At 29.5% G+C, this 20,750-nt stretch overlaps 1 protein-coding gene across 1 annotated transcript; it reads right to left on the minus strand.

The window, feature by feature from the left end:
- Nucleotides 1-6,903: 6,903 nt before the first annotated feature.
- LOC110642531 (protein argonaute 4) lies at nucleotides 6,904-13,826 on the minus strand. The gene is made up of 21 exons (XM_021794615.2): nucleotides 13,433-13,826; nucleotides 12,910-13,340; nucleotides 12,695-12,831; nucleotides 12,523-12,620; nucleotides 12,339-12,436; nucleotides 12,085-12,238; nucleotides 11,889-12,005; nucleotides 11,703-11,810; nucleotides 11,511-11,573; nucleotides 11,320-11,433; nucleotides 11,074-11,239; nucleotides 10,871-10,983; nucleotides 10,563-10,700; nucleotides 10,306-10,436; nucleotides 10,063-10,128; nucleotides 9,177-9,240; nucleotides 8,983-9,094; nucleotides 8,823-8,896; nucleotides 7,760-7,854; nucleotides 7,619-7,650; nucleotides 6,904-7,396 (listed from the first exon to the last, which is right to left on the minus strand). Exons 1-21 carry the CDS (start codon nucleotides 13,667-13,669, stop codon nucleotides 7,221-7,223), a joined length of 2,724 nt encoding a protein of 907 aa, XP_021650307.2. The 5' UTR covers nucleotides 13,670-13,826; the 3' UTR covers nucleotides 6,904-7,220.
- Between the last annotated feature and the right edge of the window lie 6,924 nt (nucleotides 13,827-20,750).

Below are 20,750 nucleotides of genomic sequence, written 5' to 3' on the forward strand. Positions count from 1 at the left end.
TTTTTTTTATCTTACATATAGACATAGACATAATGTAAATAATGTTTTTCTTTTCTTTTCAATATGCATTTTTTTACATATCAAATTAGTTAAAAGCATGAATTTTATGTTACAAGTACACAACACACACACACACACACACACACACACACATATATATATATATATATATATATATATATATATATATAATTTAGACAATTTAGACTATGGCGCCTTGCTTTGAAAAGGCTTGACCTAGCCTCGCCTCCATAAGGTCTCTTGTCGCCTTTCGCCTCGATAACACTGATTGACTGATAGGGAAGGACAATTTTCTCTGTTTTGCATAATGGTGGATATCACATGGATTTCTCCCTTTTGATGCAAATCCATTTATTTGACGCTGCTGAATCCTTTTAGATGATGCATGCCTCAGCCTATAGTGCCATAAATCAAAGATAGATATACTGGAATTATTCCTTTGTAAGCTATAAACATGTCTGGCCTTGATTACTGTTGTAGGGTTGACTAGTTGGCAAAGCCCACTTGCCTGCCTAGGTAGCCCAATCCTCTTCCGGGTTTGCAGATTCTATATGCAACAGGCATCATTAAGCAACAATTATTGTGTTTGGTTAACTTAACTGGCAGAAATAAGGTTAAAATAAAAGGAAGGGATATATAGGACATTATGTAGAGTTGGGTCTGCACTAAATTGTATTGTGCCTATATGAGACACTGCTACAACTTGATCAATGGACAACTTGATTGATAAATCAAGAACTTGTTTACAAGGCTACAAGTAATATGGTCTACAACACCAGTATCCAGGATCCAAATATCCTTTCTTAAAGGCAAATTTTTAAAAGCAGAGAGAGTTGTACCAGATGTATTGATATCAGAAAAATTAGCTCCCAACTTGCCAGAATAAGCAATACCAAATGTTGCTATAACTGTATGTTGTGACTAAGTGGGCTTGATTAGAGACATCATTTGACTATACTGCTCTACAATCTGGTTGAATTGATCCTTGGAGAGTGTGATTTACTCTGCTTCCTTCTCTGCAACAAGGCCCTTTTGAGTCTCAATCTGAACATCTCTATACTCAACTGCATTAGCTTGGGGAAAATTAGGAGCCGGCCTATTCCTTGACTTGGACCCAAGTGAATAACCATGTTTATTATAACAGATTTCAATAGTGTGGCCAGGTGTACCACAATAGCTGCAAACTGGTTTCTTATTTCCCTGATTGAAAGGCCTTTTCCCTTGAGAATAATTGTTTGGCTTGTAGTTATAATGTTCCTGCATTGTTGTTTGGCTTAATGGCACAAGTTGTTTGTTCTAGAGAGTGTGAAGAATCATTGCTCACATAAAGCTGTCCCTCATGTTGGACTACCAGGGAAAAATCTCTGTTAATTGGTGGTAGTGGTTGAATCAACATGATTTAAGATTTAACAGTTGAAAATTTGTCATTAAGACCTCTAAGAAAGACAATCACATAGTCAGATTGCATGTATTTCTTCATCATGTCACCACAAAGGACAGGTCGGATCGCAAGAACAAGTGGGAGTGGGCCTAAAATTCATGAACTCATCCCAAATAATCTTTATCTGTGTATAGTAATCAGTCACACTAAGAGAGCCCTGACTAAAGCTATGTATTTCCTTTTCTAACTTTGTAGTTCTAATTGAGTCCCCCTGTGAAAATCTTTCCTTAACATCTTCCCAGACATCAATAGCATTATCAAGTCATATAATACTTTCGGCCATAGAGGGTGATAAAGAATGGATTAACCAGGAAAGAACCATGTTATTACATCTTTGCCATGGTGGAAAAAAAGAGTCAGTGACAGGGATACCTTTATGGATCCATCAATGAACCCAAGTTTGTTCTTAGAAAGCAAAGCCATCTTCATGCTTCTGCTCCATGAGTAGTAGTTAGGTCCTATGAGGACAGGAGATACTAATATCAGAAAAGGATTCTTGTTAGGATGGAGATAGTTAGGACTAGAGGGAGTATCCTCTGGCCTGGAAGCTGCCATAGCTGCTGGAGCTCAAGGAAAGTGATTGTTTCTTGAAAAAAAGAAAGAAAATATAATTTGAAGAGAAAGAAGCAATTCTAAATCTCTGATACCATATTGAATTTTAAATAAACAAATTGCTTTTCAACTAACTTATTACAGAATATACAAGATATTTATACAAAGGAAAAACTTGGTGAAGAAAAAAAAAAGATTAGAAACAAGAAATAATAAGACATGTGCCTCCAAGAATATAGTAAACTAACTATTGTACAGCTGGCTAATTAATTATAGTCATTGGTTTAATCAAGTAATGCCTTTCCATTTTTGCGCAATGATCGAATCTTGGAATGCAGAGAGTATTGTTGCTGCTGTGGGTTGGATTCCAGCGTGTGATTGGGTTGGGCCTGATGATGAGAAATGAACTTCCAACAGAAAATCCATTTTGTTGTTGCTGCTGCTGATGTCCTTTATGTGCTGTTGCCCAATTTGCTTGTTAACTTGAGCTTTAACTTCTTCAGTTGTATTAAGGATTGCAACCTATGTTTAGATCTTAGATAACTGGAAATTTTATTGATAAGACCTTTTCAATTGCAGTAGAGAGGTATTTATTAATTACAGAGATAGTGTGATTTGATTTTTTTTTTTTTATTTACCACTTTGTAAGTGATCATAGACGATAGATTCATTAATTAATTCCAGCAATTACACTCTTGTGTTATATTTACATTTTTATTAGACCTTACAATCCATATATTACCCGTTCATCTTTTGTTATTATCATTTTATAATATTCCACAAGTATGGAATGCTTCATGCACTTTTATCACTCTTCATATTATAATATCCCTTCAAGATCATTTTCGTTGCATGGGTGATTGTGATATACAGTCAAAATTCATTATCTTTTTAACATTTTATGGCAAATCTTGGAAGAGAGATATCTCTGACTAATTGATTCAACTAATGGCTTAATGCTCAATTTCACTCTTATATTAAAAGTCTATTCAGTAAAATACTAATTGTTTTAGTAACTATTAACTGTTTTAATAACTGTTAATTATTAGATATTAATTGTTGGTGGCTAACTGTGTATATAGTAGTATAAAGTAGAAGGATTCGGTAAAAATAATGATTGGATTAATTGTTAAATGTAAAATGACAAAAAAAGGACATGGGTATCATTTTTTTAATTAATTTTATAATTTAGGATAAAACTATATACTACCTCAACAACTAAAGTTTAAAAGGGATAACGTTTCATGATCCGCTCCCTCAACTTTTAAGTGCTATTATAAACACTTATGCTACCAAATATTATAAATAATAGAGATAATACTTTGATCCTAGTTAAAATACTAAAGGGGTGTTTGATGCGAGTTTAACAAAAAGTAATTATTATCTAACCTTTAACCCTCATTAATGTTGTTTGGATACTTAAAAAATAATAGGTTAACTTTTCACCCTATTAATATTTATGCCTTATAGGTTAACTTTTAACCTCATTAATATTTATGCCTTATTGGGAGGTTAAATGTTAACATTAGTGGCCTACGTTAAATGTTAACCTTGAGGGTCCTAAGTTAATAATTAATCTCTTTAAAAATTAAAACTTAAAAGAGTAATATTTAACTTTTGATATTTTAACATTCTACCACACGCATCCTAAATATTAATTTAAAAGCTATTTTCAATCAAAACCTAATAATTAGAATGTTTAATTTAGCGTATTTTCAAATTTTTGTTTAAGTTTAATTTAACTCAAAAATCAAGAAAATAAAAAATTGAGCTTCAAATTTAGCCTAAAAATCAAGAAATTGAATTTTTTAATTTTTGTCTAATTAAGAAATTTAGCTAAGTTTTAATTTTTTTAATTAAATTGAATTTAAATTAAAATTTTTAAATTAATTTAAATAAAAAATTAAAAATAAACTAAACTGAACATCGCAATAAATACAAAAGTAAAATTCAACATTTAACCATTAACTAATTCCATAAAAGAAAACAAGCAATACTTAATGAATTGGTTAGAGCCAAAAGCGTTTAGGTTTTGTGTTTAAATAATTGCAAAATCTTGTCCATATATGCGCACACATCAAGGTAATAATGACAATCTGAAAAAGGAAAAGGTTAAGAACTTGGTAGAGTAGCACATATCCTTTTGAAGACTTGAAAGTTGCCCACAAACACAAGGCACTGCATGATCTTGTGAATTTGAATTTTAATGCACTGTACATATCTTCCATTTGGTAACTCGTGGTCAGATTATGTATGCAATAATTTGAAGTTCATCTTGCATGCATGTAAAAACACTAGTTCACTTGGTGAGATTCACTATCATGAATTTTTAATCTCCATATTCAGCATGCTACAAATATGGGCAGGTGAATCATGTCAAATTTTTTAAAAGATGGTCTTGCATGGATTAAGATATATGCATTCTTGTACTTAATGTCAGTAACAATAGCTTTTTGTTGCTACAAAATAATGTCATAGGCTTTGGGATGCTCAATTTATTGTGGAATTCTATCCATTTGATTCTTAGGTTTGTGCTTCTCTTATTGGCTTCATTGGAGATTAAGCCTTATTACAGAATCAAGGGGCTTTATGTCTACCAAGTTCTAATTAAAGTTGATATAAAAGTTTAAACTCCAGATTTATGGGAGTAGGTAATTAGGAATATCATATATGTAATACAGTATCCTATTTGTCCTTCAATTTTCCTTGCTTGTAGCTTTAACATTATACCTTGTTTTATATTTTTGAGTTATTGTAATTAAGAAATGGTTTTTGTGTTGTGCTTTTCTAAACAAGTGCTTGTTTTCAGGAGCTATGCATTTGAGGAAAACAATATGTTGGTACTAAGGAGCCAGATGCGCAAGATGAGGCATTCACACAGAATGAATTTCCAACTCTTAGACTATGTGATAGGAGACCTAAAGTTGCTCAAGCTGAGGAGCAGTCGCATCTACAACAAGAAATTGCACAGGATCCAGTAGATTTCATGGCAACGACTATAGTGGTCCTACAAAAGACTATAGAATTGATGGGTCAATATATGGCAAATCCTTCACTGCAGCAGCAACAAGCACTAAGAGTAAAGCCACAACTACAATGTAGTTGGTTGATAGATCATTAATTGAGTGGGTACAATATGTATTAGGACCAACGCAGAAGTAATGGATGATAAACTACATTCTCCATAGGGTGGAGGGATTGACATGGCACCAATATTTAGAATTTTTCATTAATGAACTTATTCTAGAAAGCTTTAGAGACTTGAAACAATGGGCTTTTAAAGCTCTACAACAAAGTGGCAGGTCTATAGATGAGTATGCAATAGAGATTTTGGATCTAAGTCGATATGGCCATTCAATTTTGGCCACAAAGGCTTTGAGGGCTAGAGTTTCCTCAAGGGGCTTATAAGGTATGCCACCCTAGCAGTGATGGCAGATTAGTCGTTTGATCTGGTTGCAAACTAGGCTAAACAGATAAAAATTAGTTATCAGGTTGAGGAAAGCAATATACAAAGGAAAAACAAAGCTGAGGGAAAAACGAGCAATCGAGGCTTCAATTATTGTGTAGGTTTTAGCATGGGCCCCAATGGGAATGCCAATTAGAATAGTCAGAAGTAGCAATGATCAAAGTCCAAAACATAGTACAAGATCTGGGTCAAGTTTAGCATATGTTCCTTATTCACAGCGCGACAAATCACAATGGGGACAATATCTGACGAGTTTGGAGGACGCTTCATATGTGACCCGCAAGGTCATTTTGTGAGGGAGTGCTTTATGTTTAATGGATACCATTTGGGATCACAGGGCTCCATGGCTACTATGCCCATATCAATGTTTCTTGGTGCCTCTAGTGCATCAGGGAATCAATACAATGGCCAACAGGGCAGAAGGCTTAGTAGCCGTAGCCATAGAGGTAGAGAGCAAACACGAGTTTTGCACGACCAGGCAGATGACAAAACTCGAGTGTTCACTCGCCCTCGTAAGGTTCTATAAACATCCAATGTTATAATATTTTTTGAGTCTATTCCATATAAGTGTGTTAATTAAGGCGCACCTCAAGCACGAGGAGCGCTAGACAATGAGGATGACACCTGAAACCATAAAAAACAGGCGACCTCACCAAGCACAAGAAGACGCCAGGCACACCTAAGGGCACCAAAGGAGAAGTCAATTTTGTGGAGGAATCCCATCATAGTGTTTTATATAATCTATATTTATATAAAATAGTCATTTTTTATTTTTTTATAAAATTATTATTATTACTATTAACGGTTTTCAAATATCACCATTCGAATTTGGAATTATTATTATTATTAAGCTTCGGATGTAAACCGGACCTTTTATCTAATTTTCCATCAGGAATGGATCTCCTGCAGCTCTCAATCAGTATAATGATATATTTTTTTTCCCCGTAGTTCTCTGGCTCCATCATTTTTTATCCTACGGTTGGGTCTATCAATGTCGAGTTGACAACAATATTCTTCTCCAGTTAAGGCATACTTATAGCAACTTTCTAAACCCTAATGCAGCTTAATTTGCCACGAGCATCAAGCGAATTACTTACGGTACAAGCCTTCGATGGAAATTGTGAACTAATTTCTACGTCAGGTAATTTTCCGAGGTTTGTGTGGATCAACCCTCGTCTCCATTACCAGCATTAAATAAGCTTGGGCTTAACCCCACTCGTCCGTACTCATCTTTGTTGAATAATTATAACTAATTTTCAAGTACAACACAAAATCCTTGGATCAAAAGTAAGCGATTTATTCACCCAGACTATCCTCTGCCCACAAAATAACTGTTCAACTAAGGAGGCTGAATCTATATTCTCTATTTCTTTCGACTTCAAAGTTGCTATCGAAATCCTTCATAGACGTTTCGTATTGCAACTTTAACCATCAACCAACGTAAAACTCCAAACCATTAAATTTATAGGCAACAACCGGAAACACAGTTGTAAGCCAAAACAATTGTTAAGCCTTGCTTGCATGCAAGCAGCACCAGAAGATGAAACAAGAGGCTGTCATGGTAGCAAAATAAAAAGCCTAGGTGCACGGCTAATTCTGTCTTTAACACAAACTAACAAGATTTAACCTACGTGCAAGGTTCAACTCCTGAACGAGGACTGTCGAAACCCCTCCAAAACCATGTACATAAGGTATCTTCAAGTTTTATATTTACATGATATGATATAATGGATCAAAGCCTCAACAAAAGAACATAGAATTGCATACTTTGTCCTGCAATCTGGGCAGCTGAGGCACAGGAACAGCTCCAGCAGAGGTTAGGCCACCATGACTTGAAGACGTCTCAGAAGTTTCTTCAAACTTCACGAAAGATCCCATCTGGGTGGCAGCCAGATGAGCATAGCATATTGGTGCAACTGCACAAACAGCACACAAACATAAGAGTGAGATCTGATAAGCTGAAAAATGTGCATCTCCACTTCAATGACAACAGGAGTTCCTGATATTATGATAATGTTCTCTAACAGGATATACTAAATAGAGAAGCCGCATACCCACCCAGGACATCATATTCAAAAATTACATTCAGTGAAATTAAACCAACACAAATAGCACCAGTATAGAAAACCTGGACTTACCTACAGAAATGGCGGTTGTACTTCTTTGATACCTGCAATTAAGTGCGCAAACATCATTCAGAAAAATAATTATAATAATACCTAAAGAAGATGAAATGTATCATTTATCACCCATTCTGCCAAAACTAAAAATTTACTCACACATATGATAGAGAATGCACTAGGTCCTGAAGATCGTCAGCAGAAAAGCCAACCTCATCTAATAAAACATGGTAGTGTGTGGGTCTTGTAGTGCCCTGAGCAGATATGGTCAGGAAATACAAGAAACTTTTAATAGATGCCAAAGAAATATCAAAAGCAAAAACATATAAATTGTTGAATAATTCAATTTACAAGGTCACAATCATAAGCAGCGCAAAACAAGCTTTCCAATAAATATGGTAAACATCAAAATCTTTAAACATATAAATCTCTGACATTCATCATAGTAATTTCTAATGCACAGCAATTTTATGGAAGAGGACAATGCTTTCAAGCAAACGGAAGCTTGTGAACTTCACAATCACACCAATTTCATCCATCAACCAAAGAAAGGATTTCACAATATAGAAAGGCAAAAGGCCGTTTTAAGACCTTGAGACCCTAGTCAAACAAAAGGGTCATTTAAGCCCTTGAATCTTTTAAATAACCACTTAAGCCCTTAAACTATTGAAAATGGCTCAAAAAGTCCCAAACGATAACACCGTTTAAGTTTATGTCAATTAAAGAACTAAAATAATGAAAATTTAAGCCCCCAAAAATTAATTCGATACTCATTTAAGCCTCATTGAACAAATAAATTTTTATTTATTAATTTTATTTATAAATTATTTATTAATATTAATAAATATAAAATAAATATAATAATATATAAATAAAAAAAAAAAAAAAAAAAAAAAAAATATAAATAATATTTTTAAAAAAAAAAAAAAAAAAAAAAAAATACTTCAACCAAATACAGGGAAAAAAAAATCAGATTTTCCTTTCTTTTCTCATCAACCAAATACCATACTTTAACCTCACAATGTCCTTAAAAAAATATGTAAGATTAATAACAAAAGCCATAAAATATATAGAAGCCCACATTTCTTGGCCAAAGTGCAAATCTGTAGGATGCTAGCCTAGTAAATGCAGAAGATAGTTAAAAAACCAAGGCTGTGTGTGTGCTTACCCCCTAAAGATAGATTATTCATATAAAATAAAACAGCATTTGGTTGATACTCACAATCATTCCTGCATGAGCACAGAGATAGAAATCATTGTTCTTTGGATGACAGACTTTGTTGTCTATGACAGTACCTGCAAAGCAAAAGTTTTACCAATATATTACAACTCCAAATGTACACGGCCATTTAGAAGTATGGACAATTCATTTAAAGCTTTACCAGGTGGAACATTATCAGGAGATCCAGGCTGGAAGAATTTTGTATGGTGGTTTTTCTGAGCTACAATTACCACAAACTTGGGGTTCCATTTCTCATCAAGAAACTTGCATGCCTGGAAAATTGATTTTGAAACAAATTAATAATGAAATTACTGCTGGTAAGGCAAGTTGTCACTTGAAGGCATTGATTCAAACCTCAATTATCTGATCCAGTTCAATATTCAATACTTGATTGAATTGAGATTCACTGACGCCATCCCTATACAAAAGAATACAGATCAAGACTGTATAGACTGGAAAGCAAGCATTCAACTAACAAGAACAACAATATAATAGCCACAAGCATGAACAGTGAGACAAATGTTCAATTAAAACATGTGAAGGAGGACGACTGTGAAAGGAACGAAAAGAAGACCAGGATGGGGGGGAACTACAGAAACATGGGACTCGATCAATGCAAAACCATTGAAAATAAATCATGCAAACCACCACAAGTCACACAAAGTTTTGCACAGAAGGACAAACAAACAAACTGCATTGTTCATCCAAAAAAACATAAAAAGCTAATTGATGCAGCATGACATACACGTACATACATACATACTGGTAGCCATAGGATCCTATATAATAATAAGATTACAAGCACAAAATTGCATCAAACGCAGAGAATGACTTGCTGGTACAAATATGCACTTAACACTTGGGAAAATACAATTCATTTTAACACAACACATTCTGAAGTTATGGTATCACCCATTAATCTAGGGAGTGTAGTCATTAGCAAACAAAAATTAGTTGTGCATTCCAGATCAAATCCTATGCCAAAATGAGCAAATGGACCAAAATATTTGACACCTAAAAATGTCAGATGAACAAAATATAATAAAAAAAATACAGTTAGTCCAAATGTCCACAAGTTCCATTAAATTAGCCTTTCAAATCACGCCCAATATCTTATTCAATTTTATTTTATTAAAGATCTGAAAACTGACAGAAATAAAAAATGCTTTTACCAGGATGACAAATTAGAACAAGGCATTTTATTTGCTCTTTACTTGCCAAAAGTAAAAGAAAACTATACCTGAATATGATGATCTGTTCTGGTTTCCTTTTACCCGAACTATTATAAAAATCCAACAGAAGCTCCCTGGAAAAGGTGGCAAAAAGGACACATCACAAAAAGGTATTCTGCAACAAGTTTAGAGATAAAAAGTACAACCATAACAATCACTTGAACATAGCATCCATAAATTATGTGCCTTCTAATTCCAACTATAAAGAAACAACACATTTGTCAACCAGTTATGTAAGAACCATATTCCACCTGATCATTCCCTCGTCCTCGGTGTCAGACACACGTTTATAAAGAGAATCTATCATTTCCACCTTAGGAGACTGTGTGCGAACAGATGCCCTATAACGAGAAATCAATGGCCAATTCCTGGAACTGACCACCTACAATTTCAACAATAATATTAGATGAGCCAAAACTCTACATCAAAACAAAAGCTTAATTTCTCAAAGCATTCCTTCAAACTTAAAAAGGAAGAATTACAACCAATAACAGTAACAATGAAGTACCGCAGCAATCGATGGGACATCAGAATGCCCAGGAGAGCCGTGTGACACATCCATCCCAAGGATGATTGTAGGAACCTTAGAAACCAGTGGAATGGAAGGAGTATGTTCAACTGCTAACAAAGAATTTAACCCACCCAGCTGCAATAAATTCAAGAAAATATGGGATATATTAATAGGCAGATCCTCTAAAACGTTCAAAACAAAGCTTTAAGCACCAGAAGAAAAAATGGTGAATCTGAGGAATGTGTTAACTGGAAATCAAAAGGAATAAGAATTTAGAGAAAACACAGATCCACAGAACATCAGACCTTTGCATTAATCTTCAAGAGAAGATTAGTCAAATATTGGTCATTGACCCTTTGAGGGGCGGAGCACTGGGTGACAATTCCAAAATCAGCAAGATTTTTCTTCTTCCAAGGACCTGTGAGAATGAAATAATTTTCGTTAATCACAATTGCCCAAAAGAAACCTCATTATTGAAAAAGTACAAAATTAAAATCAAATCACCAACCATATATGTCCGAGTTTTTCCTCTCTGGGAGTAAACACAAAAGGAACTTTGGGGCACCAGGAAGTTTAGACTGTATCTGATCAAACATTTTCTCCACTCTAACTGTAGGTGGAGCTCGCCTAAACTGTGGACTCTCCTCAAAAACATCAAAGGGAGGCTCAATAGGCTACAAAACAAAGCAAAAGGAAATCCATTTAGTTGCTAGATTATAAATGTTATCAATTAACACAAAATGAGGCAACTTACAATCCCTTTCATCTCAGCACATCTTGTAAGGTCTCGCACAAAATTACGAACATCACATCGTGCTGAGAAGTTCACCACAGCCCATCGTTCTATCTTACAAGGCTCCACAAGTCTCTTTAAAAGAAATAAATGCTATAGTCAGAGAATAAATCAAAATCATAATCAGATTCAGAGGAAGGTAAAACAAGCACCTTGTTATTAAAATTCCAACGCCCATTTCGGGGAAAGAAATCCTCACCATTGCCTACTTTTAGCTGTCAAGGAATGAAATTAACAGTCAACCTAAACCTCACCAATAGCAGACAATACAGACAATCAAATGCGTCCTAAATTTGCAGAAACAAAAATCATAAATAAATAACTGATCAAAGTTAAACACATACCCTTGGGGTCGGTAAAACCCTGCCTTCAACTTGAGCAAAACTAGTACTGATTGAAATGCCACAAGACCTTAGCATAGGTTCAGCATCGTATTTGCTGCTTTTCAGAGCCTGAACAAAAGAGATAATGATGATATATTTACTAAGGTAAAAATTACACAAGCTAGAAAATTCAGGGAATACACCTACATTAGTTAAAGTAGTCATTCTCTCTTGCGGTTTTTGTCTTGACTTCTCCACCAGAGAAGCTCTTTGGAGAGTATTGAGAGCTTTTGTGTAACGTTGCAAGGATACCAAAGTACAAAGCTAAAGCAAAACAAATAGCAATAGAAACGTTAACCACCATAAGGAGAGTTAGTGTTGACATATACATTAAATGTCTCACCTCAATTGGAATATAAGTAGGGCGCTTTGGTTTCCCCACATTAATACAAGGCAAATCAGCGGAATACCGCAATTCTATATGACGATAATTAACAAAATATTCATAAACAGTTAATTCAAGAGGTTCTCCATCCCCTTTTTGCTTTAGTTGGAACCTACAAAGAGCAAGTACAGGTAAGTGAAACGGAAAACATACATATATAGCCGTAGGAAACAAATATATGTTTATACAACAAACAGTAAAAAGAAGCATACGTTTGCTCTCTGCAAGGTTTCTCACTCAGACCAGTTATCTTGTACTCCTGATTGGAGGGGCTGGCTTTGATCCTCAGGTTTTTTAGCGTTCGTTTTGCCTGTCAACAAACCCAATAATCAAGTTTCCAAAAGTGAGAGAAATAGCACAATGACACTGACAGCAACAAACACAATCGTTTCTTACCTTAGCCCAGTCAAGCTGAAAGGGGTCTCTTGCATTTTGGTTGGCAATTAGAAAATCCACAACAGGACCAGGTTGAATTATCATGGTTGTAGATACATCTAAACAGAAAGGCAACAAGTTCAAGAACATAACAAACATTTAAACGTATAGGGCAGTAGTTAAACATTTATACCAATATTCAGAGATAAGCCCCCCTGAGTGGTTCTAAAACTTGAGTGAAACCCTCTACAGCCCAGAACACCACCCCCAACATCTGTGAAATTTCTTGGATCATTGTGAAAAAAATTCTGGCGAACAAGGAGGCAGCCCCTGCAGCACAGACACAGTTAAAAAAAGTTAAACCCTCGCAAATCAAAAGGGTCACACGAAAAGCAATATCGGACTAACTGTTTAGCTGCATGCTGACGCAATATAATATCCAGAACCCTTATGGCTTCTTGAGAGTTCTCCGACTCCTGTCCCCGAAGCGCATTTGCAATGGCTTGCATGGGTATTTTTGCAGCAAAACTAATCTCCACTTTGAATGTTTTTGACTGATAAGGTCGCCGCATCCTCTTCCGATCACTCTCATTTGGACTACCATGCCCATCAGGGCTTGCATTTCCATTGTTTCTGTTAGACGAGATGTCCTCAAGCACAACAGTGAACTCAAGCTTGTTGCGTGGAAGAGAACCAATAGTGAATAAGCTCTTCTCGCCATCATATGCAAAGTGCTTTCCATCTAATTCAGAATCGTAAGTTTCCTGAACTCGATCAATGACCTTCCTTCCAACTCCTTTTCCGTCAACAGGTCGACCATCTTCATACGAAAGAGCAACCTGTTTTCCACCAAAATTAAAGCTACATTTTAGAAGGTAATGAAGCACGCAACAGAGAAATAGATACTGAGAAAGAGAAATGCACGACTTACACTGTAATGGAAAAAATACCCATCAACGTTGGTCACATTCACTTTGAAGTGGTTGGTGAGAAGAGGAATCTTCTGTCCTTTGGAAGCCAACCCACGCCTAGCTATCGGAACCCTAAGAGGCTTCTTCTTCACCGGTTCAGGCTCTGCTTGTAGTGGAACTACATCCGGTGGAACGACAGTTGGAGGAGGAGGCAAGTCCTGCTGTGACCCATTTTTCTCGGGCTCATACGAATCCATGTCTTAACATTCAAAGTAGGCGTTAGCGTCAGAGATACCGGTGGCGGTTGAGAGGTCCTGGCCGGGGAGAACCACGTTGACCGGAATCTTCTCTTTCTGTAAGCAGCTAGCGAAAAGAGACAAAAAAAAATCTGCTTTACTGTAGTGGGAGGAAGTGATGAAGAAAGGTTTAATAGCGTCAACTTAAATTTTCTAAACCTAAATCGAACGGTCAGCAGGAAAAAATGACAAAGATCCTACGCTCAAAGCGAATCTATGACAATGGACGGTTTGGATCAGACATACAAAAACAAAACCCTTAAACCAACGGTAAAGATGAAAACTAATGGACTTGTTAACGTCACAAAAGTAAAAAAAACCCTATTTGTCTCTCACCGTTTTGTATCCAGTGCAACGCGAACAAAATATATTTTCCTGTATTTGCTATAACTCTGGCCGTTGAACATGTTGATTTTCGAACGGGTCCAATGACGGATGGTTGTGATGAATCAGAGGCGTTCGAGTTCAGTCCCCGAAGCATACGGTTGGAGGGCATTATCAGCAGTTATGTGACACCTCGATTCTCTCGTGCTCAGGATATTGTGATCTCACATTAGTGTCCTCCTCAAGCTTGGATACTTTGCCGAATTGACAATTTTGGGGCTGGTGGAGATGTGGGAATGGTGACGTGTCAATGTGAGGTGAAGGGTAATTTAGTAAAATAATAAGGATAGGAAGTTATGAAAAGAAAAGAAAGTTAGGATTTGGTGAGAATTGGGTGTGTGGGGACCCTGACGTTATGGTGATTCTAATATTATTTTATAAATCAATTTTTTAAAAATTTTTTAATCCAATTTGACTGCATTATGTTGCAATGCTGGGCAACACATTCACTGACAATGTAGGCTTTTTAAGGCCCGGTTGGAAACGGTGAAAAATATTGCGTTCCTATGGAAACTAGCGCTGTGCACGATTTTCAGATATTTTAAATTGAATTAGAGAATCATATCAAATTTAGATTCAGTCAAATTAAATTAAGATCAAAATTAATTTTATATATCTCTTAAATATATTATAAAATTTTAATTTTAATTATTTAAATATATATATATACAATTAATTTTATTAAATAATTAAATTATGAAAAATAGTTTAAAAATGTAATTTTTTATAAAAAAAATATAATTAAAATAATTAAAGTAATAAATTTTATTGAGTCTTTTTTAATGTACTTTCACATTGTCTCATTATAATTTAAATAACTTATGTTATTATATTATTGTTGAAAATAATAAATCTTACTTTTAATGTATATTAAATAAGGACATATTAATAAATAAAGTATTCTTTTAAAATAGAAAATAATTTATAATTTAAAATGAATAAAAAATGGAAAGTAAAATTAGTTATAATTAATTTCTAATTTTAAAAAATGAAATGAGATATTTTGGAGATTTTTTTTAACATATTAATAAATTTAAATGATAAAATTTAAGTTTGATTACAATTAATTTCTAATTTTAAGGATAAATATGAGATATAAGACTGTTTTGAAATAAATATTAATATTAAAACTCAATTGTTGTACATTTGATTCCAATGTGAATTGAAGTCTTAATTAATGATTATTAATAAATTATTTAATTACTATTTTAATGAAAAATAATTTTATTTTATATTTTAATAAATGTTAAATTAAAGATATAATACTCTTATTAGAATTTTTACTATCTCTTTATTCATTTGAAATATTCACAAAATATTGTTTTTAATTTTGTTTTGGCTTTAATATAATTCTAATAAAATCATCATATAGTAATTACGAATCAAAAATCTATTTTATAATATAAAAAATTCAATATAAATATAAGTGAAATATTAAATATTAACAATAATTAAAAATTTTAATTATCACGAGTAAAATACTTTTGTTTTTTTAGAATTTTAAAACATTTTTTTCATTTAATGTATTTAGTGAAAAAGTAAAACAGAAAGTTTGATTTTTCTTTCTATGTAGAGGTGTGTATTATTTAGTTACAATCGAATAATTAAAAATGAATTAATAAAATTTTATTATTTTGGTAAAAATAAATTTAATTTGATTCTTAATTAGTAATAATAAAAAGTTTCATTTTTTATTATTGATTCAGTTATCTTTGATTTGGTAACTGAAATAATTAAATTTTAATTAATTAATATATTAATTATAATTTTATTAATATTATATTATTTATAATTATTATTTTTATGATTTTATAATAATATTTAACTTATAATTATTATCTTATTAATATTAAACCATATTTATTATTTTTTATAAATAAAAAATAATATAAATATATTTTTATTAATATTTTATTAAATAATTAATAAAATAAAATATATATTTTATTTTTTTCAGTTAATTCAATTACATAATAATTATTTGAAATAATATTTTTCATAAAAATTTAATTTAAGTAATAAATAAATAATTTTATTTTAAATTTGGTGTTAACAAAATAATTTTAGTTTTGCTTTGGACTTAATATAATTCTGGTAGAAATTATGAATCAAATATCAATTTTATAATATAAAAATTTAAAAATAAAAATTAAAAATATTTTGCAAATTCAAAATTAATGAAATATTAAATGTTAACAATAATTAAAATTTTAAAATCACATACAAAAATATTTTTTTTTAATTTTTTAAAGATTTTTCTTTTTATTTTATTTAGTGCAATTAATATAAGCATGAAAAAGACAAAGAAAAGGTTCTCCTTTTTCTTGGATCTATATGTATTTCTTAATTTAATATTAAATATTATATTAAATTTTAAAACTTTTATTTATTAAATTGTTACTCAAAATACACCGCAATGTTTATGTGATAAGAGTCCTCCATTTCTCTATTTCACAATGTTTATGTGACACAATGTCTAGTACCGAAAAAGAGAAATCCTATGGTTGGTGACTTTCTGAAAAGTTATTCATTTTATTTATGGAATAAAATTGTGAGATTTATGATCAAAACGAATAATTCATCTAGTTATTGGAGTTCGATCGTTACAGTTTATTATTTTAAAATTATTAAAATAAAAATATTAAGCACAAATATGAGTGATGTGACTATATAGTTATATATTATTAGTTAATTAAAATAAATTTTAGGAATTTTGAATGTTTAGACTCATATTAATTATTAATTTTTATAGACAGAATTTTATTCATTTATAAAAATTAAACATTTAATGCTGTGTAAAGTATACAGAATTTTTTACTATTTGTATTAATCCGTTGGTATTGAGAATATATTTTTAATTTGTAATATTATTATGTTTGATTATAATTATAATTTTTTTAATAAAAAACTTTTTTATTTTGTTTTAAGTGTATAATTTTTATATTAAATTATGAGAAGGTAAAATAAAGTTATTTTTTATATGAAATAAAGTTAAGTGAAGATTTATTATAATTCATATGAAACAAAGTTAAGTGAAGATTTATTATAATTAAATATTAATATTTATATGTATGTTTTTCATTTACTACGTTAATAAATGAAAAAGTAACTTTATATTAAATATTTTCTTTTTTTTAAGAAAATATTAAATACTTTCTTAAAATAATGTTTACAATAATTAAAATTTTAGATATTAAAAATTATAAAATAGAAAAAGTAAAATACAACGAACTTTCAAATTTCCAAATTATAATCAATGATAAACAATAAAAATAATTAAAAAATTTCAAATATTGAAAAAAATAGATTGATAAATAAAGAGAATGTCTTTTTTATTTTTGCTTTAATATTTTTAAATTAAAAAAAAATCAATTGACCCAATCAAAATTAAAAAAAAAAGTAAAAAAATTCAAAAATTTCTAAAAATGGGAAAAATAGAATATTATAAAACTCATTTAATCAATTCAATTGCAATAAAATTTTAATTATTCTTTAAATATTGCATATTAGTTGTCCATAGTTTAGTTTAAGATCAATTAATATTAACAACATAATATTTAGTATTCACTTATTATAAAAAATTGAATAAAATATATTTTGATAATAAAATTTTGCATTATAATTTTTTTATCATTATAATAAAATATAATTTTATAATAAAATATAATTTGAAAACAAAATTTTTCAGATCATATAGTATTAATAATAAATTATTTTTGTGTTATTTGATAAATTTCGTTTTATATTTCAAAAAGCTATACCTTTATTTATATTTTCTACTTTCAAATTATGAGATAATTGAATATGCACAGCTAAACTTTGTGTATCAATCAAAGAGGTGTTGATTTTTTAATTATTTAAATTCAAATTAAAATAATATTTTTCTCTCAATTTAATATTTTTTATGTATAGTCTTACACTTTATTTATTATTTTATAGTAAGAGGATTAAAATTTTCACATATAATGGTTTATTTATTTATTTAAAATAAAAAGATTAATTACATAATGTTATTTTGATATTTTAAAAGATATTATAGTATATATTTATTATTTTTAAATATAACAATTTTTATTTTTTTATATTATCATTAGAAAAAGTAAAAAAAATTAAAAATTAAATATTTTATCTTATAAATAAACTAATAAACTAAAATCTTATAAAATTTTAAAAATAAAAATAAAAATTTTGAATTTAATAATAAAAGAATAAAGGGTTGGATCATTCATAATTTTAAAATGATAAATATAAAAATCCATATAATATAAAATATAAAAAAAAATTTAAAATTTTTTATAATTTATATATGTATAGCAATCAATTCGAAAGAAAATAATTTTTTTTTAATTTTTAAATTTTAATAACAATCTATGACTATTAATTGAAATAATTCTTATGATTATTTTTTAAAGTAATTTATATTTTATTTATATATAAAATTATATAAATGATAATTACTAATAAAAAATAAAGAAATAGAAAAAATTTAACGACAAGGAAGATAATTGAATGTATTTTATATTTTTTTTAGGAAATTAATAACACTAAAAAGACATTTATAACCTTGAAACTTGCAATCAAATTAATTATGTATAATTGTTGAGTTTCTTAATTTTTAACTTGAGTGGTGAAATGTCAGATGTTTAAAGGGTTCACTTATTTAAGCGGAGTGATTTTGATATTAATTAATATAATGTATATATAATTAAAATTATTTTTAAACCATTTTAATTTTTTTTTAACTTAATTTAAGCATTTGATTTGTGATAATAATTACTTTTTTAAAAAATAATTTATTTGTAATAATATAAATTTTTTATATACTAATATTAATAAATTTTCATATGTAATTATTAACTGATATTATATGAAATTCAATACTATTATTTATCTACATATTATTAAGTTATTTAATTTTTTGCAAATTAATTTTTCATTTTCCATTGATGAGAATAACAATTTTAGATTAAAGAAATAAAATAAAAGAATAGCATTAAAATGTAAATTACAATTAATAATAAAAACATGCCAACTCTAAATACACATGGGGCTAATAAGGTCATTTAAAGTAAAAAAAGCCTTTAAATTACTTAAAATAGGGAATTTGATTAGTTGTTAATTTTTACCCTTTTTTTTATATTTAGTTCTTTTATTTTTTTTCCCTTTTGAAAAAAATTATATTAATGTTAAATATGCCAAGTGATTTTAAAATTATATGAAAATATATTATATAATTTTTTTAAAAGTAAGTTTAGATTGAATTATGAAATTTAGAAAAGATTATATAAATTTTTTATGCGTGTAATTTATTTGAAAATAATACACATATATTGTATTTAGTTACTGAATATAAAATTATAATATTAAAATATTTTTATGGATAATTATTCATATAAATGATATATTTAATTTAAAATATTTATAATATTTTGATATTTTATTATTACACACAAATAGATAATATATTTATCTCAATTAGTAATTTAAACATTTAGGGATGCTAAATTATTTCATTTAAAATAATATACATGTAATTTATAGTGATGTGTGTAATTAGTAAATATATTTATTCATTGAAAATTTAAATTCATATTTTGTCTTTATAATATTAATTACTTTATTTCTATAACTAACTAGTTAAATTTGAAAAATTAGATAATAATAATAATAATAATAATAATAATAATAATAATCTAGTTTCACTCTCATGGTGAAAAATGCATTTTTTCCCTTTTCCTTTAAATTATTTATTCCGTTTATAATATTAAAATGATAGCCACATTTGTTGTCTTTTTCTTTATTTTTTATTTTTAAAAATTAATTTTTAATAGATTTTTATACTTTTTGCAAGAATGCTAGATTATCTGACACTGCATCCCTTTCATGACTTTCCCACATACTTAAACACCCTTTTCTTTTAAGTTTTTTTTTTTTTTTTTAATTTTGAAAATCTTTTTAATTTTAATTTATTTAAAATTCTTTAATCACTTAAGTATGATTTATATAATTTTTTTATTTATATATATATTTTTTTTATTCTTTCCATGAATAGTATTTTTTTACCTTTAAAATTTTTTTAGATTATTTATTCTTTCTGTACAATATTTTATCTAATGTTTTACTTTTTGAAGTTTATTTTTTAAAATTTTTTTGCTATTTTTGCCCAACAATAATCATTCAGTGCTTCATCCCCTTTATGACTTTGTCACACCCCCAAATATACATTTCCTTTAAGCACTTATTTTTATTTTATAAATTTTTTTTTTAATTTCAATTTATTTTATTTTTTTAGCCATTTAAGTATGACTTATATAATGATTAATTTTTTTTCATTTTATTTTTCTTTTACATTTATTTAATTTATTTAAATGTTTAATTATTAGATTATACTAATTATTGTTTTTTATTAAAATAATTTTAGGTGATACTAAAATAAACACAACATTATTTTTCACAACAAATAGTGATTTTAAAAATAATTGTATTTTCTTTTATTCTTTTTTTTATTATGAAATAGACAATAATAATCCCATTGCTAATTATTATAAAATATAAAAAAAAATAAGAGAACAATTTGGCAATTTAGCTCATATATTTATAATAGTATAAGCATAAAGCTAAATTATGCACTTATATTTATTGAGAAAATTTAATTGTA

The sequence above is a fragment of the Hevea brasiliensis genome, chromosome 12, assembly GCF_030052815.1.
Source record: "Hevea brasiliensis isolate MT/VB/25A 57/8 chromosome 12, ASM3005281v1, whole genome shotgun sequence".
NCBI lineage: Eukaryota > Viridiplantae > Streptophyta > Magnoliopsida > Malpighiales > Euphorbiaceae > Hevea > Hevea brasiliensis.

Excerpts from the sequence above, each read along its gene's own strand:
- LOC110642531 (XM_021794615.2), bottom strand. The coding sequence starts at position 13,669 with ATGGATTCGTATGAGCCCGAGAAAAATGGGTCACAGCAGGACTTGCCT. Across the intron at positions 12,437-12,522 it reads TTCAGCTTGACTGGGCTAAG|GCAAAACGAACGCTAAAAAA; the intron begins GTAAGAAACGAT and ends GTTTGTTGACAG. Across the intron at positions 11,811-11,888 it reads GAATGACTACTTTAACTAAT|GCTCTGAAAAGCAGCAAATA; the intron begins GTAGGTGTATTC and ends TCTTTTGTTCAG.